The 24,679-nt window shown below is 36.2% G+C and overlaps 1 protein-coding gene across 2 annotated transcripts in view; it reads right to left on the reverse strand.

Annotated features, from left to right (window-relative positions):
- ALDH1A2 (aldehyde dehydrogenase 1 family member A2) overlaps positions 1–24,679 on the reverse strand; it is a gene marked incomplete at both ends in the record, with an annotated part of 91,578 nt that overhangs the window by 25,506 nt on the left and 41,393 nt on the right. Inside the window, 4 exons of one of the 2 annotated variants that reach the window (XM_084240832.1) lie at positions 10,717–10,830; positions 10,958–11,086; positions 13,083–13,144; positions 22,736–22,865. In XM_084240832.1, the coding sequence (XP_084096958.1) occupies positions 10,717–10,830; positions 10,958–11,086; positions 13,083–13,144; positions 22,736–22,865 (435 nt within the window). The remainder of the gene's footprint in view (positions 1–10,716; positions 10,831–10,957; positions 11,087–13,082; positions 13,145–22,735; positions 22,866–24,679) is intronic. The other variant, XM_084240833.1, reaches the window with a different exon arrangement.

Below are 24,679 nucleotides of genomic sequence, written 5' to 3' on the forward strand. Positions count from 1 at the left end.
TATGAGCTGTTTCAAAAAATAGACAAAAGTGTAGCAAGTCACTTCCCCCACCTACAAAGAAGGGTGAGGCTGCCCAGAGGAAAGAGCTGACCTGATTCATGGCTCCAGAGCAGAGAGGGTGTCTGTGTCGTGCACCATGACATTCATCTCACTTAGGAAATGAAAGAGGCACCCCGGCTGCGTAAATTAGAATCAGTGATAGTACAGCTGTTAGCTGCAAACATTTGTTTGGCATGAATCAATCTGGACTCTCCCGTAGTTTGCTTTGATGGTCTCTCTACTATCTTGTTGACTAATGATGAAATCATGGTTTGTTAATCTTACAGGATAAAGAAAACACCATACCAAGCAAAATGCGAACTATTTTCCCGTACTTTATTGAGGTTGTTTATTGACTCTGTGTTTATAAGAGGCTTTCATATTCACTTATTAAATATTTATATGCATTGCTCATATATTTCACTACAAAAGGAGAAATTAATCCTATTGTTAGTCTAAGTAACTTTGCTTTTTAACTGCCTTTTGCTAAAGTAAAATGGAAAGCAGCCACCTCAAATAATCTTATTACTGACTGTTCTCAGTCGTTTTGTGATGTACCAGCAGGTCCCCTTTTCTCTAATCACAATAGGAGCCACTGAAATCCACATGCTCCCTCTGGAAGAACCTACACACTATCTTAAATAATTTACAAACTTCAGAAAAGACAGATGAATAAAGAAATAAAAGATACAAGCTGGAAAGGGGTTTGGGAATCAAGACGTCACTTGGTTCACCTGTAAAACTTCTCTACCTGCACCATTAACATGGCCAATTATAAACTGGCTTTCCTATTCTAGACAAATGCTTCTCAGGGCCTCTATTGTCTGTCCACGATATCACTCCAGAGAAGAACTAGAAGATATTCTGGAGGCCACTGGATTTGTTTCCCTCCAGGTGAATGTAAGCCTCTTCGGAGAGAGAAAAACATAGACTCAGGGCCACCATCCCCCTCATTCTCTTTCCTAAATTCTCTCTTCTCTCTCTCTCCCATTGAACACATTGAAAATCTGCATCTTTGAAGATTACATATGCAGTTTTTAATGTTCTTTCTGTGAGGATAAGGAATGCCCTGTTCTATAAAGCTATAGAAGTCAAATGAGTGGAACTCTGGGAGGGGACAGACATAGATCAGTGGAATAAAACAGAATCTTGAAGAAATACTTGAAATACGAATATGGAGAAGTGATGCCTGAGAAACGCACAAAGGGAATTCCCTAGAAAAGGACAGATGGTGCTGGAATCATGGTCATCTATATTTTTTCTAAAAAGGAAGAGCTTATTTCCCTACCTTACAACACAAACAAAAATTAAAATGGATCATAGGTCTGAAAGTTAAATACAAAACTACATTTCTAGAAGGAAACAGGAAAAAATCTTTGTGATGTTAATTTAGGTAAAGATTGCCTAGGCATGACAAAAAGGCCTGATCCATACAGAAAAATAATAATAAACTGAGGTCATCAAAATTAAGAATGCCTGTTCTTCAACAGACATTGTGAGAGTATTGAAAGAAAAGTTCAGATTAGGAAAAAATATTGCAAAGGATTTATATTCAGAACTCACAAAGAATTTTCAAAATTGAACAATAAAAATAAATAAGAAATGGGTAAAGATTAAAATACACTTCACCAAAGGAGATATACAGTGGAACATATACAAATTAAAAGATGTTCTAAAGTAGAGAAGTGGAAATTAAAACCACACTGAGATAGGGCTATATACCTTATTGACTGGCCAAAATCAATAAGACTGACCATACCAAATGCTGGTGAGGACATGAAGGAGCTGGAAGTTTGACACATTGCTGGGAGGAATGCAAAATGGTATAAGTACTTTGGAAATCAGTTTGGGAGTTTCTTAACCTACCATAAAATAGCTATTCCATTCCTAGGTGCATATGTCTTGACATACTGATGAATATAAAGTCTATATATACATGAAATGTTCACATCATCTTTTATTTGTAGCCATCCCAAACTGGAAACAACCTAAATATCTACCAATAAGTGAATTGGATAAACAAATTGTAACATATACACGAAATAGGACTCAGCAAAAAGTAGTAATGGAGTATTTGCAATATATATGGATCTCAAAATACCCGTGCTTAGTAAAAATAGCCAGACAAAAGAGTATATACTAAATGTTTCTCTTTATAGAAAATTCTAGAACATGCAAACAACCTACAGTGGGGAAAAGGAGATTAATGCCTGGGAATGTGGGGGTGGAGGTGGACGGAAAGATAAGAGAATTTGAAAAGGGGCAGTAGGAAACTTTTGAGGGTGATGGGTGTATTTACTATCTGAACCTTGGTGGAGGTTTTATAGGCAGATATACGTATCTCAAATGGTACACTCTAAATAAGTGCAATTCATTATAAATCAATTATACCTCAATAAACCCTTTAATAAAATAGTTAAGCAATAAAAATGTTAGCATATTTGAACAACTATGTCATATATCTTTGTTGTCCTTTGTGGACCTTTGGTGGGGAAACTATATTGAATCTAATTTAAAATATGATTCAATGGTTTTAATTAAAGTAAATGTATAAGAATAAATTAAGTTTTAAATTAGAGCTTGAAAGGGAAAAAGAACAGGAGGAAAAATTTTAAAAAAGCAAAAGTGGGGCCTTCCCTGGTGGCGCAGCAGTTGAGCGCTGGGCTGCAAAGCTGCCCACAGCCTCTGCAGCACCCGTTCGTTCCCTGGCCACTGGCGAGGGTCCCACAAAAAAAAAAAAAAAAAAAAAAAAAAAAAACCCCAAAAGCAAAAGTGGTGAAAAGAACAGATCAGAATCCAATAAGAGAAATGATGTAGACTGTAAGTAAAAGGGGGCAACATTTGAAGTTCCAAGTATTAATAAGAATAAAGCATCAGACTCAACACAAAAGCTGACCAATTATCTACACAGAGGGGAGAATAAAATTATTGAGTTAGGATTCACTGTATAAACAAGGGAAGGGAGCTGATTTCTAACAGAAGAAATGGCATGCAGGGTTGCACTATGGTCCCAGGGTGCATAATGGTGTGATGCCAGGGCAGTGGGGCTGTCTCAACCTGCGAGATCCTCTGGGGACCAGGCCTCGAACACAGAAGATACAGACAAGAGAAGGAGCAACGAGTTCATGAAGAACTTCAGTAATTTTACCCAGAATCAGTTCTGTGCACTGTATACTGGATGAACCCCAGGGTTTCTTTATTTGTAAAATAAGAAATGACTTAAAGGCATCTGTACCAGTGCCTGGAATACAGTCGAAAATCAAAATGGCCACTGGGTGGAAGAGATTATCAATCATCTCTTTTGCAGCTAGACAGCTGCAGGAATGAGGGCGAATGTCTGACGTGGCATAGGCATAGCTATGTTTGTTTATGATGTGCAGCTTATAGAAATACCTTATCACTTTATAGTTTACTGTATGAGCTACAGCTTTTTTTCTGAGAAATAAATTCAAAGCAATGCTCCGCTCAAATAGCCAGTAGTTCCCCTGCTTTCTGTCAGTGATTCTTGCAGATCACCAATACTAAATAGTTTTATAGTAAGTATGAACTTTAGGAATATTTGCAAATTTCTAATAAATGTTGGCGTTTTTCGTTGTTTTTGTTTCTTTGTTGAGAAATTCATGGGTACACGGAATGCTCTGGTTACGTCCTTGCTTCACTAAACTAATTTAGAATTCATTTTTTCCCCTTCAGGCACTGGTTGCATAGAACTACGAACATAGCAGACAATGTGAGTGATACATGTCAGTTTATACAAGCATTTTATTTTAGCACAAGTTAACAAATTCAGAGTCATAGTTTTGTTTTTGCTTTTGTTTTTCTGGACCTGGGAACATGTTCTGGAGTATGATTCAAGTTATATGTAAACTCTTGGTTCTTGAATGTTAATGAATATATTAATCACTAGAAAAGCTTATTGCAATGAGAATTCCTGGACTACATTTCCAAATGTTCTAATTTAGAAGATCTTGGGTGGTTGCCCAGGAATATGCATTCAAACAAGTCCCTCCTCACACCCCTGTACTCTTCCCTCCCAGCACTGTGGGTGAGGTGACTTGAAGGACTACTGCAAACAAAGAAACTACAGTATACTTTTCTGCAAAGACATTTCTCCCTGTAACAGCAGTCAGTTCTGGCAAACTTAGGTTGGAGGAATGGCCCCCAGAATTATAATTCCACCATAGTGGAATCATAAATGAGTTCTTAATGGATACCAAGTGTCCTCCTCCAGCACTACTCTTTAAATTGAGTATAGTATTGCACTTACAAAGAAAAAGGATTCAAAATTAGTTTATCCAAACAAGCACCCAGGCAATATTCCCAAAAAGTGAAACAGAACAGCAAAAAAACAAAAAAAAAAACAAAATAAACATTAGACAAAAATATTTGTAAAAAATTTATAAAGGCATAAAACAAAAGGAAAGTAAAACTGCCAGAAGAGAGCAGGAATTAATTTTTGAGAGTCATATTATTTGCAAATGGAAGTTTCAGATTCAAATAATATTTACTGAGTCCTTACAATGTGCCAAGCAACAGAACTCAAACTTTCAAATATCTTACTTCAATTAATCCACAAATAAACCTGTCAGGAGTTATCCACAGTCCCTCTTAATAGAGGAAGAAATGAGAGATCAGAAAGACTAAATAATTTGCCAAAGTCCAAACAGTCAGAAAGCTGGGATTTGATCCAAGATTGGTTGGATCCCTTCTATTATACCACACTTTCCCAAATATAAATTGTTTTATAAATTTCATTTTTAAAAATAAATAGAAAATACTGGTAGCTAATTTTGCTGACACTTTACTAAGAACATGTCCCTGTGCTAAGCACCTTAAATATATTAGAGTATTTCATCCCCACAATCCATGTAGGCACAATCATTCTTATAGACAAGAAATTTGAGGCCTGGACAGATTAAATAATAACTGTAAATAGATCCACACAACAATTATAGAGGTTTAAGTTATGTCTAACTTCTCTTACATGGATCTGACTTATTTAATCTTGATTGCTTTTAGCATGACTTGATGATTATATTTGGAATTTCTTACTGAAAAAAGTGGTGATTTCCTCTAGGTTTTAGAGATGCAAAGTACATTCTTGTGACATAGTGTTGTTTCAAGCTCTCATTTTAGTAAAACAATTTAGTCTTTTATTTTCCTTTAAGAGACTCTAAGTAAAGAATTTTAAGAATTTTCAGCAAAATATGTATCAGACTTCTTGAAAGTGCTGGTCCTTAATACCAGACATGGGAAATGATTCTGAGAACTGAACGATACCAGTATTTGTTGATTAACTGCCAATATCAAGCAACATATTACTCACAAAGGTCCCCACAGCTGGTGTTTCTTTCCTCCAAGTCCTTTTTGTACTACAGTTCCCATGCCATACATACAGTTTCATTTTCTCCAAAGAGAAAAGGAAGTTAGACTTAAATTTTCCTCACTTCTAATACTAACAAGTCAACTGTGAATTAAAGAGTGAAATTATCTTCTTAGTATTATCTTTAAATGAAGGAGCTTTACATTTAAATTTAAATACCTTGAAGTAATCACATTACTTCTTAACACACAGATAAGTAAAAAGTAAATTAATCAAGATAATTAATTTCTAGCCTTGATCTTAGAAAGTATCTTAAAATAAAATTTTAAGCAGAATGGTATAGAATTATTCTTCTCTCCCTCCATACTCCCATACCAGCACACTGTATTAATTACACATTGAGATTGAATATGCAACTGGAATAGATTGAATTGCACAAGTTCTTTAAGGTCTAGCTTAGTACTTGACATTTAGTAAGTACTTGATACATGTTTATGGAATTGACTTGAGATAGTTTGGGTTTAAAACTTCAAGTCCTATATCAGAGTGTTAGATATAAGTCCTATAAAACATCAAATGAGATCTAAGGAGGCTAAAGATGCAATTTTAAACAAAATTTCAGAGAAAAAAAAAAGAACTGAGTTACAGCAGAGTTTATGACCTCTCAAAATAAGATACCTTTGACCAGGCTTTCAAGAAAACATATTCCACTGAGAGGTTATCCTTCGTAAATACCCGCTTCGATAAGCCATTCCTCATTTTTAATGGCTTCACCCTCCTGTGAGATGGTTTACAGCCCCTTAGCCAGAGAGGCAGTTAGCACTGTGATTTGGAGTGTAGACTCTGGGTATGATTCTCAGAACTACAACTTATTAGCATGTGACCACTACCAGGTAATTTAACATCTCCCAGGTATGCTTTACCCACCTGTCCTGGGGTTGAAGTGATGATATAGTGAGATGATATATGCAAAGCACTTAGGAGGTACCAATTTCCCCTTATATCCAGAAACAGAAGTACCTATGAAACCTTTTGATTAATTGTGATATTGTTTGTTTTTTAAAGACTATTTTTTATTACAATGACATGTATTTCTAGGATGGAAGTTTTTCTGCTTATATTATCATTATTGATGTGTTTTGCTTACTGAGATAATATAGTAATTACAATTGGATCACATAATAGTACTATGTAAATTTCAAGAATCTACCATATTTTTAAAAAAGCACAAAAGATAGTTGATTTTTTAAAACAAGAAAAATATCAATGTACTATGAGGTATATAATGTGATAGTAAATTGTAGGAGGTAATAGCAGAAAGTAGAGGATGAGAAATGAAAGAATTCTGTTGTGTGCCTGTCATATTATAAATGACCATATCAATAATACACTAAATATCAACAACCCTACCAAAGTGGTTACAGAAAAGTGCATATTATAATATTCCATTTATGTGAAATTCTCAAATAGGCAAAATTAATAAAAAGGATCTGTGGTTTCCTGGGGCCAAGAGTGTTTAGACATAAGGTATGAGGTATCCTTGATTTGAGCAGTAGTTACATGAGTGTATTCATTAAATGGGTGCATTTTCTTATATTTTAATTATGCTTCTTAAAAGTCTTCAATTTTTTTTTTAATCTTAAAAGGCAAAACAGAGATTTGCACCCAAGCAGCCTAGGTACAAGCACTATTTTCTTACTGATTTACTATATATCTCTTTTTGTCTGTCCTGAAAGATTTGGTCATTCATTTAACACAACATTCCAATATTTGATACTGTGACTTCAAACAACAACAACAAAAAGATGCTCAATATTTAGGCTGAAATAGTCTTAGGTAAAGATTTTACATGCCTAGAAATTAATTTATCTATTAGTACCAAAGATCTATATGATGGCCTAAGTGATAAACAAATAAGTGAAAAGATTTATACCATGTTTCCAGATGAGAGGTTAGTGCTTAGAGAAAGCACTTTCCCCAGTTTAACAGAGTTATGAAATGTATAGGCAATCAAAATGCCAATGAAAGTTTTGGGGAAGACAGTAAGGTGCTTTGAAACTGATCTGAAATTTTATCTGAAAAAATGGAGAACAGTCAAAAGGTTTTAAAAAAACAAATAAGGCACCTACCATATTGCAACCCACCTTATAAAACTTAGCAATTAAAGCATCTGGCAGGAGTGAAATAATAGACAAATATAATTTTGAGTCCTGAGACAGAAATATGTACCAATGAAAATTTATCATATAATGTTATGTCCTATTCAAATAAGCTACAAAGAGAGAGATTGCTTAATAAATGGTGTCAAAATAAGTGAACACTCATTTATTAAAAAAATAATTTTAGGCATTTTCTTTCATTATACATGAAAATAAATTCCAACAAGATTTAAAATTTAAACAACAACAAGAAAACTATAAAGGTACTGAAAAAAAGGTTAAGAACCACTTGAATTAAGGTTAAGAATCTTGAAGGGTTTTTTTTTAAAGATTACAGGAAACCCAGAAGCCATTAAAAGAAAGACTGAAAGATATGACTACATTTAAATATGAAACTTGAACATAGCAAATAATTCTATTTTAATAAAACTGGGAGCAAATTGGGAATCCTATCAAAAACAAAATTAACACACTTAATACATAAAGAAACCCTATAAATGAAATCACAGTTTTATTGGTAATAAACAAGTTAAAATATAAATACCCCTTTATTTTGCAATTTCATTTCTAAGATGTGCTTATCAGAATATCTGTATCTGAAATATACACGTATAGAGAGGGAAAAAATCTTTCTTGGATCTCAAAGACTTTATTTCAAGAATCTGCGTGATTTGGAAAAGAAATCTGAAGTGTACATGAATGGAGGATTAAATCAGTAAGTTATGACACTAATGCTGAGAGTATTCTACCCGGTTATTAAAAAATATGAAGACCACATAGAAGTACTGATATGTAAGTTATTATATATCATTTTACATATTGTGATCTTATTATTAAAAAAACTATACCTCTGATATGATACCCAAAATCATAAACAGTGTTGAAAACAAATGTTACCACAATAAAAAAAATACAATTAAAATATATACAGTAGACGCTTCTTAACTGATTTAATCAGGACCTACTTGTTAGTTAATTGAAAAATAGGTTAGAGCAGGGAAAGATATTTTAAATATTTCATTTTATTTATTTATTTTTTTTTGTATAGAGGTATGCTTTATTTATTTGTTTGCTGGTCTGTTTGTTTGTTTTGTTTATACATGCACTGGGTACAGTCAGAAGCGCGGGAGGGTGAGAGAATTCACCAGAGCCAGAGCAGGGAGCAGAGCAGGCAGAAGGACCGAAGTACACTGCTGAGGGGAGCAGCGGGCGGCAGGAGAGGTCTGCGCGCCATGTGGGACCCTCCTCCGGTGGCCGGGGAGCAGCCAGGGATCGAACCGGCGCCGCAGAGGCCGCGGGCAGCTTCGCAACCCAGCGCTCAACCGCTGCGCCACCGGGGAGGCCCTAAATATTTCATTTTAATTTGAAAAATATGTACACTGATTCTGCAGCCTTTGGATAGAGGGCCAAGGACTTTTCTTTAATTATGAGTCCACCTGTCCTTTCTGATTAAAGCATACCCCTAAAATTGTTTAAGATTGCCGGTTTCAATTTCTTTAAAGTGAAGACTTAAAAACATTTGCAAAGCAAGCCAGGTGCACACTCTATCTAGATTTATGTTTTTCCTCAACCTTTTACCATTGTCTTGTGCCCACTCCTAATTGACTGCAGCTTTTCTTAACATGTAGCCCTTAGCAAATCTTTTCAAAGCATTAGATTTAGTTTCAATAAGGAACAATAGTTGATAATTCCCTGTCACACTCACATCTTGATTTCTATATTTCATTAAACTACAAAACTACTATAACAAGTAAACTAGAATAAAAGGTTTGGAAACAAACAAGATGAACTCTTGACAAACAAAAACTAAAATAATCTCTAAATGTAAATTAACACTCAGCTTTCTTATACTTGCATGAATCTTTAACATGAGCAGAGTAGCTAAGTGTCATTGATTGTATCACCTGAGGTAATCAAGTCCCTGACCTGTGCTGTCCAATACCAGCCACACCCGTGGCCATGGAACACTGAAAAAGAGGCTAACCTGGATTGAGATATGCTTAAATGTAAAATATTTATCATATTTTAAAGACTTCGTATGAGAGGATATAAAATATTATATGACTTTTATATTGATTGTAAATTGAAATGATATTTTAGAAGTAAAGTAAGTATATTATTAAAATTAATTTTATTTGTATTTTTTAATGTGGCTAATAGTGAAATTTAGATTACAAATGTTGTTCTCAGTGTTCCAGACCAGCAAACATCCTTTGTTCACCGGTGATATTACCTGTGAGGTTCTACTCGATAAAAATCATTCAGACTCTACCTTTTCTCTTTCTGTTACCTGAATCAAATGTATTTTGAAGTAGTATTTCATGAGAAATCTCTTTAAACAGACTTGTACCTCTGTATCAGGGGTTGATAAACTATTGCCCATAGGCAAATTTGACCTGTTGGCTATTATAATGTGGCCTGTGAACGAAGAACAGATTTTGTTGTTGCTTTATTGTTGTAAACAGTTGTGGTGTTTTTTTTTTTTTTTAAGGTTGGTTTAAAAAAAAGATTAGTATTTTGAGAAAAATTATATGAAATGTGCTCAGTTATACATTACCTGTGCCCACCTTATGCTTATTACTTTATTTTATAAAGGTGTAGGTCAGTTGCAGTAGAGACTATATTGCCTGCAAAGTCTACAGTATTTCCTACCTTTTGGTTTTTTTTTTTAGCAAAAAAAGTGTGCTGACCCCTGCTATCATCCCTTATGGCTCACGGGGCATGGCTAGTTACCAATTTCATCTTTGGAGCTAATGAAATCATGAGACAGGAAAGCTCTTTTTCCATTTTAAACTCTAGCAAAGACTAGATTTCCAGCTTCTGCCATTATTGTTTGTGACTGAAAGAGTATCTAGAACCCCAGCTTCTGAGACAGTTTCTTCTGGGATAGTTTTATCTGTTTGTTCACTTTTGCTGCTGATATCTGTGTTTCTTTAATTTCAAAATACAATGAGGTACTGTTTTTCTGAGACCAGTTTTACCCAGATGGCATTACAAAACACTCAGAGATCTGTGGCACCAAATGGTCAGTGTGTTCCTTTTGATATTCAGCAGTGCTCTAGCTGTGATGCCCGTGCAGCCCTCTAAGGGCTTGGTACTTATGGCTCTTTCAGTGTCCAGCCTATAGGTGACATTCTCAGTTTGCTTCTAAGCCCTCAGGGCTGCTCCTCAATCCATGGTTTCTCAAGTACCTACCTCAGTCGACCCAGTGAATGCAATCTTGTCTATGCCAATGTGAGAAGCGATTGCTGCCCCAGCCGTTGGCCCGTATCCTGGCAAAATATTGATGACTCCCGGTGGAAAGCCAGCCTACCAAAACAGAATAGGAGGAAACATGGTTTGTGAAAGCTGAAGAAGCACGATAAATGGGATGTGCTCCAGTAGGCCCCAAACTGTAAGGGGAGTCTGAGCGACTCCTGAAGGTGGTTTCTCTTACCTCCTTGATGAGGGCTCCCATGTAAAGCGCGCTGAGCGGTGTTTGTTCTGCTGGTTTAATAACTACTGTATTGCCACAGCATAGAGCTGGAGCAATTTTCCAGGCAAACATCAGCAGGGGGAAGTTCCACTGAAAGAAAAAAAAAATCTCAAAGGTTGATAAATGGAAAAATATTCCTCTACTACTTTGTTTTCAAGCTGTGACTTCTCAGATTTCTCAGACTAGTCCTCAACATAAATCTTGTCCACCACAAAGTATAGATGTTTGGATTTTTTAATTACTTCATTAAGAACTGAATAGGACTGACCTTGGAAATCTTTCCTTTTCTCTCTGTTCAGCAAATTACTGTATTTCAACTACCCACGAAAGGAAATCTCATGGTGAAAAGTGAGTCTTTGTTTTGTTTTTTCAATGTTGTTATTTTATGTTTTTAAGACTTCAATTCCAGCAAAATCTTGTCTATGAAAATTTCTGCTCGTATTTGGGAATTTTACACCAGGATTTCCATTCTGGTATGAAAGTTCTTCATTGGGGAAGAACTAGAGGAGAAAATCCCAGCTAAAAATTATATTTAGGTCGCTCTGCCTTTCAAGGTAGCGCCTTTTCTCTGCATATATGTATCATTACAAAATGCATATGATTACAAAAAATAAAATGCATTACTGATGAGTATGTAAAAATTTTAATTTGTCTTCTTTCCTCTGCAAAATAAGCTGATGGAGACTAACCGATATATGTGAGTATCTGAACTTGGGGCCTAAAATGGTTTAAAATGATTTTAAAAGGATATTAGGATTGCATTGTCATAAGCAGAGGCATAAGCCTCAGTACTATCAGGTGTTGCTGATAATTTCATTAAGAAAGAAAACAGAAATTCTGGCCCTCTGGCTTCAGACCCTGACCACAATGAGTTTCTGCCTGAAGCATCTCAGCTGCCATCCTTGAAAGATTCTCACTGGCCCTGGCAAGCTTGCAAAAATATACAAGTGTCTTGCCTTCACCAAACACCCAATTTCTTTTCCCCTTAGTTGTTTATAAACTTGGGAGTCCACAGTGATGTTTTAATTCCATCTACAGTATATAAATCTTGGAGTGCAGTAATTGAGCCGGAGCTGGCTGACAAGCAGCTCTTGTCCTGTCAGTGAAAGCTGTAGCTCCCAGTATGGGAAGGGAAAGAAGAGCAGGTTTGAGTTCTTGCAATTAAGGTGACAGACTTCACCCCTGTTCTGATCCAACTACGATTTCCCTGGATGGTTAGGAGAAAAAGAACTTAACCTAAGCCTCTCATTTTCTGTTTTCATCCTCTAATAAATTTCATAGTAACTCAGAGCTTATAGATCATTTAAAAATATTAATGCCACTGAAAATATTTGGCCCCTAAAGCCAAAGATCATCTTGAATTACTCTCCTATATAATGACAAGAAAAAGCTTCTCGTCTATACTGTAAGAGTTTAATCTGAGCCTCCCCTGAAATCTTTGCCAGAACGATTAGCTCTACAGTTAAAAGATTCAATGATGTTTTGTACAGTGCCAAGGCTGTGTATGAGAGGAAAAAAAAAATGTTTAATGTTCCAATCCAAACACTAAGCACTACATCTATTTCCCTTTACAAGACATACAACAGCCCGGCATGGTTTCAATTATGACCGTGACGTTAATTGTACTGCTGTGTCTTCTGTAGTCTTCTATCTAGATTCTTGTGAAAAGAAACAGTGGGAAAGAATGGGATTAAAAGACCATATAAAACAATATGCCTGGAAAGATGGTGAGTCACAGTTCTAAAAAATAAACAAGCAAATATAACAAAGCATTAATTTTCCATAAGCAGAATAGACATCCATAACCAAGGGCAGGTTATTAATACACTGGGCTTTGCTTTGCTTATTTTAATCATGAGAATTCCATGACTTGAGAACTCAACTCCTGGTAACGGAGCTGAAACCCTATTAACCTGTTCAAATAAGCATTTGCAGGGAGGCTGTTAAAGATATGTCAACAACATGAGCTCAGTTTTTTTCCCCCTCAGTAATGGAAAACACACATCACTGAGGCCCATGTTTTATGTATCTTTAAGAGAACTGGTTCAAATGAAAATAAATCAGAGGTTCGAGGAGATGCACTCACTGGGATGATCTGTCCACACACTCCAATGGGCTCGTGTCTTGTAAAGGTAAAATAGTCTCCATCTGAAAGAAATGAGTATGGTCATGCCCAGAAGATTCAGATTAGAAGGAAAAAATGCAGGAGAACTTTGATGACAGTAAAAAGCAGAAATTAAGTTGAAAAAACATCCTACTCAATCGACTGTCCATGAATGCTGATAGAAGAGCAATCACTTGGCATGAGGTATCTCCAGATAAAGTTCCTAAGCACCCCAAAAGAGCACTGAGCAGAGGACCCGAAGGCAAAGTGGGCAATAAGTTTATGGCAGGGAAAAGTTCTTTCGAGTTAGGGTGTAGATGGGGAGAGAAGGGAAACTGAAAAATGTTAAATACTAAACTTTATATTAAATACTGAAATGACACTTTATGAAGATCCATTATTTGACTAAAAAACTGAGTTACCTAAAAAATTTAAATAACTTTCTGAGATACTTTTTAAAAGAAAACTAAAATGCTATTGGGTAAATTATAAATATTAGGCAACTGGAAAAAGTGAGGAGTAAAAAAAAGTCTATTTCACGTCTCAATGCAGATGTCAAAATGTACTTCCTGGGCACTAGCACTATTTCCAGAAGGCAAAAGTCCACTTCAAAGAAGGTTCCAACAACAACCCAAAGCCTCTGCCCTCAAACTAGTCAGTACTGGAAAAGGAGATCATTTATAGGAACAATAAACATTAGAATAATTACTCAAAAGGCCCAAACCAAATTCTTCTTGAGCAAAATGCCATTAAGTTTATACAAATTACCTTAAATGGCTAATTGAAAGAACCAAAGAATGACTCATGTTCACATATAACTTGTAATTTCTGGTATTGGGCTATCTTTGATTTTGCCTCAATGGACAACTGTTTGGTCACTTCAGTGATACTTGTTTTCTCCGTCAAAAAGCATCCCCCAACAGAAAGGAGAGACCCTTAGTTAACATTCATGAAGACCAATAATAAGATGGAGACAAGAGGAGTGTGCGAGTTGGCGGAAGAGAAATGATGCAATTGTTTATGCTTGTCTCTGATGTATCTGGATCACTAATACTTATCACCCAGGATTGTTTTAATTAAATTAAAAATTTTACATTTAAAAATAATTGAAGTTCTTTCTCTCCCTCTCTCTCTCTTCTAGACATCTTATCTCTAGTTCCTCTTTCCAGAATGAACAGTTATCTGTAGCTGGTGCATCTTTTCTAAGAAGTTCTTCTCACATTTAAATATATGTAGCATCCTTCACCATCTCGCCCCTTTAAATACAACTAGGATGCTATTCAGGTTCTTCTATATTTAGGAGTTTTCTCACCTTTTTCATATAAAGTAGCCATTTTTTAATGGTTGCATATTATCCCACTAGCTCAATAAATAACGGTGCGACTGTAAGCTCTCCTGAGGGACATAAAGATTGCTTTTAGTTTAGGCTATTCAAAATAATGCTGCAATGGCTATCAATGGAATTCTTGGTCAAAGTGCATGTGCATCTCACATTTTAATAAATATACCAAATCACCTTTCAAAGAAGTTACATAATTCTAACTATTTTCCTACCCTTTAACACTTGGGTTTCTCAATCCTTGTAATTTCATTCAACCTGACAGGTAAAAATGATTTATGTTTAATGATAGTGGGGTGTCAGAAAAGTCATGACATATTTTTTCTGTTTTCTATTCAAAAATGGGTCATGACTTTTCCAGCAACCCAATATATTGGCAGTAAATATCTTTTCATGCTTACTGGCCATTTTTTCCCTACAGTTTTATATCCTTCGCCATTTTCATTTTTTTTTTTTTTAGAATTATTCAAATGAACATTTTATTTTATTTTTTTTTTATTTTTTTATTTTTTGCAAGCTCTGTCTGTCAGCGTTGCAGAGCAATGTATTTAGTGTAAGAATCTTCAAACTACTAATCTATCAAAATTTTCCATTTCTTCATTTTAAGTATATTCTTTTTTTTTTTTTTATAAATTTTATTGTTATATTCCCCATACAATTGCAGCCCCCCATTCTGACCCCAATCCCTCCCCTCCCGCCCCCGCCCCCCTAAAAGTGTCTCTGGTTCATAGTTTTTTGTTGATTTTGATTTTCACTTTCTTATAGTTATTCATTTTCCTGGTCCCTTATTTAAGTTTTCTAGATTCCTGCTATGAGTGAGACCATCCGGTATTTTTCTTTTTCTTTTTGGCTTATTTCGCTGAGCATGATCCCTTCCAGCGCCATCCATGTTGCAGCAAATTGCATGTGTTTATCTTTTTTGAATGCTGAGCATTTTCATTTTTTAATCATTTGAAGAGCTCTGTACATACATATATATACATGCAGTTTTTCACCAATATGCTATTTGTCTCCAAACTTTGTTTAATGTATACTATTTAAATGGAAGGAATTAGACTGTAGGCAGGGTTCAGTAACTATACAAAGAATACTAGATTTGTATATATCACCAGTAAAGCAACAAAAAATAACCAAAATGTGGAAACTGTCCATGTAACAATAAGTCTGAGTAATGTTTTAAAAATCAAGTATAGACAATGCAGGACAGTTTTCACAGATATTTTTTACAACAGTACAAGTTACCACCACTCTTCTTCAATTTATAAATCTTCAGAAAGGTTGTTGTGTGTGTTTTTTTTTTTTTTAAGTAAATACTTTTCAATGTCTCTCATTGCTTTCTTTCAGAAGATATGAGTGTGATGAGGTCAGACTCTTTTCTTCCTGTCAAGATTTTTCACAAAAAGCAATAACACTGATAGGTAGCCTATAGAGTTTCATATGCAAAGAAATCCTCTCCAAATAAACTCTGTAATTTGGCTATGATGGAATCACAGACCACAGAACAGAGTGTAATGTCTAAATGGAGTGCAAAGCTGAGGGGGAAAAAAATGGGGAAGATGAATTGAAGAAGAATATAGGTGTTTATTTTAGCAGCACATGTGGGAAACTGGAATTGTTCAGAGAAAATTCACAAGGTACCTGCACAAGCACAGCACAATAATTCATATAGCATCACCCTCCCCCCACCTGAAATGCTTAAGAATTTAATTGTATTACTTATACAATTTTGAAAGTTACTGAAAAGGTGAGAGAAGAAAAATAAGATAGTTCAAAATCTTCAAAAGTTGACCATGTGAGGAATTGAACTCTAATTGTGTCCCAAGAGAAAGTGAGTTACGGGGAATGAAAACTTTCTTGGATAAACTGTTCACAGATTTGAGAGTTAGCTAAAGACTGACATAAGGAAAAAGACTGAGGAATCTTCTGACCCTACATTTCCTCTAAGTATTAAATAAGAAAATAAAGGGTACTTTGGTACTTGACTTCTTCCCAAAAGAGAACTGAATGAGAAACAGATAAAGGGTACAACTCAGGTCCCACCCACTGCCCCAGTTTCTTCTTGGCTCAGTCTGTATTCCCATCTGGTTAGTGGAAGTTGTCTCTGCACACACACAGTCAGAGCTGGGGTGCCATACAAATAAGAAAATAAAAAAAAAAATACCACTATTGCTTTTTATTTTAATTTTTTAAAATATTTTATTTATGCATACAAGAACTGGGTGTAGGCCAGAGGTGCAGGAGGTGAGAGGAATCACCAGAGAGAGTGGGAAGCAGAACAGGTGTATCTACTGAAATACACTGCTGAGGGGAGCGGCAGGTAAGGCAGGTTATGTGGGTTAGCTCCCTGGCCAGGGATCGAACTCTTGCTGCAGTGGCTGGTGACAGCTTGATAGCACTGAGACTAAACCCCTGTACCACCAGGGAGGCCCAGCTATTGCTATTTAAATAAATTTATTTTGGGCCTCCCTGGTGGCGCAGTGGGTTGAGCACCGCACTGTGAAGCTGTCTACACCCTCTGCAGTGCAGGTTCGATTCCCAGCCGGCCAAGGAAAAAAACCACATGGCGCGGCAGACCTCTCCTGCCTCACCCGCTACTCCCCTCAGTAGTGTTTTCTGTCTGACTGCCTGTTCTGCTCCCTGCTCTGTCTCTGGTGAATTCTCTCACCCTCCCATGCCTCTGACTATACCCCAGTTCTTGTATAAATGTTACTGAATATATGTATACTGGGCCATTTCCAGAAATATATTTTTAAAGCGTTTGTCCCTAGAGATGAGTAACAGAATAAGCCTCTCCTGTTCTGTGAAATGTTCAGCCACTGTTAAATGTTCTTTGATGGGGGCTTGTCAAGTGGCATAGGCTAGATAGCAGTTATTTAGCTAATTAAAAGTTTCATTATTTGAGTAATTCCTCCAGGAAAAAAAAAATACATATTAAAGAGGATTTCACAGTTCTATGAAAAAATTTTGACACAATTTTTATTCTCATAATATTATCTGAGATTAGTACAGTCTAAACTAGATAATGATTAGGCAATGCTTAGTTAATAATACCAGGAAAATCTGAAATGTGCCAGAAATTGAAGAGAAATTTATCAATACGGGCCTGAAGAAAAGGTTCCCAGTTATATATAATACTAGGAGTATTCAAGAACTGCAGCCAATTTTATAGACCTAGTAACTGTAGAAATGACTCTATTTAATGCCATAAAAATATGCAACACAATTCAGTCAATAGCAGTTCATCTTCAACCTGTAATCTGTGTACAGAATTACCTATGGAGGAGCTAGTAGCCCTTTTGATGACCCCGGTATTAAACGAGACCAACTACACTGAACTATCTCATTATGGCCCCATACAGATTCCTGTGTATTCTGACACTGAACAGACCTCACTGAACATTTTACAGCTACAGTGATAATCTCTATAAATGTCTATACAAACACTGAGACTTTATGTTACTATACAGTTAAGCTAATACTATTCTTCCCAGGAGTCTGCTGGTAGCTTTTCAGAAGTTAGATCGCATGTCCCTGAGTCTGACATGAAGATATCTTAGCCCCACCATTACTTCATCATGTGGTCTTGAAAAAAAGGTTAGTTTATTCTCTGGACCTCAGTTTCTTTGTCTTTAAATTAAGAGTATGGCCCTAGGGAATCCTTGAGGTTCTTTTCAGCCTGAACCTTTTAAGAGAGATCACTGTGAAGCAGACGGCACCACCTCCTGTCACCACCAATTTAGGTTCCACTCATACCCCAGTTTCTTTTTAGGTGGGCAGAGCAAACCGCACCTCTATCTCATTCTGGTGAACAACAAATTTCACCTTCTGCATCCTCTGTTGACAATACTAACCTAGAAGGAGCTGACTGAATGGAAAACATTTGGGTCTGAGTCACTTATCTTTGTACATTTTTAGCCTACTCTTTAAGAGGTAAAATGGGAAGGGAGTGAACTAGACAAATAATTTTATATTACCTGGGCAATTTTTCCCTAACCTCTTCTATATGCTGATATATTATAAGGTCACATAGAATTTATGTAGAATTTGGCTTTAAGCACAAACTGTATTTTCTCTGCTCAAACATCACAAAGTTGACACATTACAGAGAAAAATCCAAAGTAATGCAAATCAATTAACCTCAATTAATTAACCTTAATTAATCCATTTCTCCCTCAGTAAACTGAAACCAAGTTTTAATCTGTTCTCTATCAAAAGAAGTCTGTGGACATGAGAGGAGCAGAAGATACTGAAATAGGTAAAAATAATCAAAATAGAGAAAATAATACTTCCCCTGCTGCTAGCACTGCTATTAGATTAGAGATAATATAAGGGGCACAAAGAAAGTGTTCAATAAATCATAGTAATGGTTACTATTTATCATCATAATTAGGAGTTTCCATAGTAGAAGGGTCAAAGCGTGGGATTTATGGTCAGAGAAAATGGCTCCATTGAGTATCATGACAGGAAATAATGGCGAGGGTTGTGAAGGGTACAACATCGAGACCCCTGTAAATTCAACTGATATCGCATGATTTTGCAATAACATCCAACTGTGGGCCTTGAGTGAGACAGAATAGAAAGGAGTGGGAGAGGGAGAAATAGCTGCCCAATGGCTAGCTCAAAAGAGGCCATGAAATAACCCTTTTCTTCTCTTCCCAGATATTCTAGAGGGAGGCTATCCTTCAGAGGGAGAAAAACAAAGCAGATCCTGGCTCTGTCTAGGTAATTATCCACTATATAGTCAAAGTGTTCTTTCCAAAATGCAATTTTGATCAAAGCACTCATCTATTTAAAATAATTCAACGACTCACCATTGCTGTGAAATTAATCTTGTAGCATGGTTTACTCAGGCCCAGAGTCCCACTGTCTTTCTTATCTGGCTATACTTTCAGATCCACTACCACACTGTACTCTCCTCCCTTCATGCCTTGCACAGACTATTACCTCCACCTGTGATAGCTCTATCTCCATCTTCATTTACCTGCCCTTTAGGTATCATCTTGTACATCTTACCTCCTTTCCCAAGGAAGCCTTAGTACTAGGTGAGAGGTCTCTCTTATAGAGTCCCATCAAAATTCATGATTCCTTATCTAAATAAGCCACTCTACACTGCAATGCTTGTCTATTTGCTTGTTTTCCTTTTTGTTCTATGAGCATCTTACTTACTCACCTTGTATCCCCAGTGCTTAACACCTAGAATGTGAAATATAACAGGTGTTCCAAAAAAAAAATCTGTTGAATAAATGAATGTATGTAGAAATGGGTGAATACTGAGAAGCTAAAGCTGATGCCTAGCAGAGGAGGTGAGGAAAGTGCTCTTCCCATTATATGTAGATTCCTTGGCCTTCCTAAATGTGAAGTGAAGAGAAGACAGCATAATTTTAAGCACTTTTTTTCCCATTCTTATCAGATAGTTTCAGAGAAACTAAGCTGGCTGAGCATGTTGCATGATTAAGTGTAGCAAAGCATCCATATTAAAAACAAAACAAAACCTTTTAGGTTTAATTTTTATGGGTGACTAGACTAAACTGTACTTTTCATCCCTGATGCTCACTGTGAAAGCCACCCTCACCCATATCATCTAGGCAGAGAGTTCCACAGTTTGTTGTATCAAGGAGACCAAGCTCTAGATACAGTTGATCCTCAATTGTTGATCCACAATTTCCTTATCTGTAGTCCCCAAATCAATAGTTATTCAAGAAATGAATGAACAGAATAGGAAAACTCCAAGTTGCCTGAGGCTTATGTTCTCAGTTAAGATCAAACAAGGTATTGCTCCGACTTCATATTTTGGTCCTCATACTATTAAAAAATCCTTACTATAAAAAGTATTATTTTTATGGTCAATTCAGTGCTCTGTTTTTCACATTTTTATGCTCATTGATGACTTCGCTGTTTAAGTGGCCCCCAGGCACAGCATTGAGTGCTACCTAGTGACCTTGTACCTAGTACAAGAAGGCAGTGATAAACCTCAGGGGAAAACGTACATTCAGTGAGCTTCATCTGGGCATGAGCTATAATGCTGTTAGCTGTGAGTTCAATGTTAATAAATCTACTATTCATTAAATAAGGCAACTTTTAGCAGAAACACATAAAACAAAGTCATGTTGTGATCAGTTGACAAAAATGTTGTGGCTAGAAGCTCACAGGGTTGTAACATTGTAATTTTTTCTCTAAACAATGGTTCAGTATTTGCTAATTCAGTGTGTATAGAACGTAACTACCATAAATAATAAGAACCTTCTGTATATTAATCTAAATATTTGCAAAGGATAAAATATTTTACCAGGGAGACTGGTCTCTTGTTCTTCCTGCCTGCTGAATTGGTCTCCATAAGAGTAAGGTCTATTAGGTCTTGGGTCTATAAGGTCTGTAAGGTTTAAATCTCAGGCTTGTTGCTTCACTAATCTGTGGACTGTTAAGACATTAAACCCTTCTTGTTCCATTTCTTACCTGTAAAATGGGTCTGACACCTTTTTAAATCTAACCTATCTCACAAAATCACAGAGATCCTCTCTCTGGTGCTGCACAGATATAAAGTACATTACTCCTTTATAATTCCAAACATAAAAGCAGCATGCACATAACGCAATAAAGAACTTATGGTTAAAGGTTAACAGCCTTCTTGTAGTCCAGATTTCATTGGGAAAAGCCAAGAATGCAGATGCAAAAATCAAGCCGATATTAAATTATGGAATTACAAATGACACATGAATACATGTGGGCTGACTGAACGAATTTGAGAATAAACAAATGAATAATAATGATGCCCCTTTCCCTGTAGTTTCCCTCTACCCAAGTTAGTCCAGCTAGATCCACTAAGCTCTAAACTAGCAAAAAGGCTTATGATGAGAATTCTCAGTAGCCTACAGAGAAGCTTGCCTGTATCTAAAGCTAGAACTGAGAAGAGAGCTGGCAAGTTCACATTTGCCTCCACCCTTCCCTTGTCTGTTTGAAGTCACCTAGCAAGAGTTCTTAGTCCCCAACCCAGTCTCTTAGGAGCTCTGCCTATTACAGCCTGAACCCCCAAAGACTCCCTCATTTTGGTGCCCCTGTAAGTGCACTTTAGGAAAAATTAGGAAAACAAAAAATTACTTAACATAAGAGAATTTCTCACTTTTTTTCTTCACAGACTGAACACCAGTGTGTGAGTAAAAATAGGATAAACTACCACTGGAAGACCAATTGCCTCTATTGCCAGACACAGGACAGTTGCTGACAGTATAGCATCAAACATTATCACAGACTCCAATAAATCTTTCTCTAATAAACCTGTATGTAGTCAGGGCCTTCTATCCAGAGGATGTTGAGGAAAAATATCAAGACATTTGTTAGACCAAACAGAGATTTATGTATATAGTCTTCTGTTTTACCTTGTTCTTAAGACAGTTGTACAAATAATTTTAAAGATTAAAATACCTGAAACATACTTATTGTTCTAATAGTGAAATAGTAGGTGAGACAGGAAACAAAAAAACTGAGGTCTTTGATTTTGTTAACTTATCTCTATGCACTGGCCAACCTTAGAGGAGAGGCCAGCCTTAAAAGGCTCACACGTGTCCCAATTTTGACAAAAATTTTAATTATCAGGCTCTCCAACAATATTCACTCTCAGATTAAGACCTTTCCACCCACTAGCTTAGTTTGGTGATTTTCCCCTCCCTGTCAAGAGACCACAGCACTGTCAGGCCAGGCCACATGAATAGTACCTAACTATAACTCTCCTGTAGAGATCTGTTTTGTGTGATTGGTTTTGTCTCCTAACCTGAATTTAAAAAAAAAAAAAAAAAAGTCAGGATGATTATTGTTTTCACTATAGGAAATACAGAAAACACAGAAAAATGTTTTTAAAAATCATCCATTATGTTACCACTATGAGACAGCAATTACTAACACTTTAAAGTATTTCCTTTTGAAATAGTAGATCTTATGTTTCCAGAGGGCAAGGACCAGGTCTTAATTTTCTTGGAATCTGCCACCATGCCCTCACCGCATTGCTGCCCCCTAACACAGCACAGCGCTAAGCACACAGCAGCTGACAAACACCTACCTGTCCTTGGCTATGGAGGTACTGTTTGAAGTGGGTTGCCCCTGCACTTACATGTGGACTGTGTACAGATAGAAATAGGATGCGGTCAGAGCAGGGACATAATTTGTCTGGTCTTTGTCCAGTCCCAGCTACTCTAAGTGTACTCATACCTGTGTTCTAGGTGACTGCCATTTGTGTCTGGTGGTGACCATGTGTTTCTGGTGGAGCCTCACGTTTCCCTTTTCAGCACACTCAGATCTTACATACCTACAGGGATGGTCATCCCGTGAATTTTATCAGCCCAGCCTGCATAATACCGAAGGGTTTTGATGACTCCCTGCAAATCCACGTAAAAAGCTTGCAGGAATGGTTTGCCACCATTTAGGGATTCCATGGTCTGTAGGAAAAGAAATGAAGAAAACTTTTCAGTGATACACTAAATAATGTCTGGAACAGAATAAAAAAAAAAAACAGAGCGAATACCAATGAATTTGAAGCTGATGTGTACCTGGTCAACTCTGACTTCTCAGACAAAAAGATTTTTAGTACTACCCACTTGATTTCTAGTAAAAACCCCAATGCATACATATGTGTGTTCTTGTGTGTGTGCATTTCCAGTAACCACTATCCCAAATATATAAACACAACATTTCTTCAACTGATGATAAAGAAATGTCCAGCTTGTTAAATCAGCTTCTGTTATATTAATGATCAGAACTGCATGGGGAATTTTTGGAGTCCACACTAGTAATCTGAATCCAAAAAGAGAAGCAAACCATGGGTTTTTATGCAACTGATGAGAATATAAAATGTTCTTCACAGCTGCCAAGACCCCTGCTGAGAAATGGAATATCCACGGTGCGCGGCGAGTTTATTTATTACCACCAAATAAACAAGATTCCCTCTAGGGAAGCTCATACTTTAACAACTTCAGGGCTGGGTTTTTTGTAAATATTTATTTTAACAATCATTATCTATTAAGAGTGAAGAATCTGGTCCATTTAATAAAAATAGGGATATTAAGCAGTTTGAGATTATAAATATTATTCCTAAACTGTAGTTAGTTAAGTCTGTGACAAAAAGAATTACAAATGAACACAATGAAATGAGAAAAGAATATTTTGACTTGAGAAATATTAAAAGTATTACAAAAGCTTAACAAGTGAAACATGTTTATAATTGCAAGTCCATCTCTATAAGGACATTTTATAACACACACTGGTATGAAAATTATTTTGGATGCTGACATAGGTAAAAGTGAAATATTATATTAATGAGCTGCTCTATTCAAGGACAATACTATTATTTACAATGAAGTTTATTCACTTACTATGAGTATAAGGTGTAATTATTTTTAAAATACCACATTATACATCACTGTATACTGATTCACCTTTATTAAATTAATAAAATTACTTCCCAGTACTTTATGTAGAGTATTTGTATGTGCACGAGGTGGTCATTTCATTCTCCAGGCAGCAAGCACAGAGCCATGTTCTATACAGCAGAATGTGAAGCAGACTCAGTAAACCAGACTCTGGGCCACCTAAATAGTCCCTAGGAGCTGTTGATGTCATCCAACTTCACCTGAGAATTACCAACCCTAGGCTGATTTTCTTCGATGCACTATCAACTTCAGTTTTCTGGTCAGGAGCAGCCCTATATTCCAGAGTCTACCTCTGATAGCTTAGGGTTGTTTAAAAGTAGAAATCTTACTTAAGTGTGAGAGAAAAGGACATGATGAGACATGTCAGAAAGAAGGATGACACTGGATTTTATGACATGAAAAGACAACTGTAGAAATGAACCAAATCATCATCTAGCACATACTAGTAATCTAATGTTGAAATCATGTACATATATATATATACATATATATGTATAAGAGAGAGAGAGAGAGAACCGAACTCAAACAATTAATGACCATCCATGTGCCTCTATCAACCACTGATGTGCCAGAAACTGTATGAGAATTACAAAACATAGAAGATACAATTTCCACTCTCAAAAGAAATCATAATCCAGTGAAGAGATACAGAATAAGCATTCCTCAAGGTAGTCTAAAGAATTCCACTTCACACAATATTGATAGGTAAGCCAGAAAAATAATGTTGAGACTCAAATAATTTTAAGAAACACCAAGTAGGGTTTTTCAGTCTTGTGAATATGTCTTGTGAATCTCTAGGAAGGAGCTCCTTCACCGGGAGACAC

The sequence above is a fragment of the Talpa europaea genome (assembly GCF_964194135.1).
Source record: "Talpa europaea genome assembly, chromosome: 8".
In the NCBI taxonomy this organism is placed as follows: Eukaryota; Metazoa; Chordata; class Mammalia; order Eulipotyphla; family Talpidae; genus Talpa; species Talpa europaea.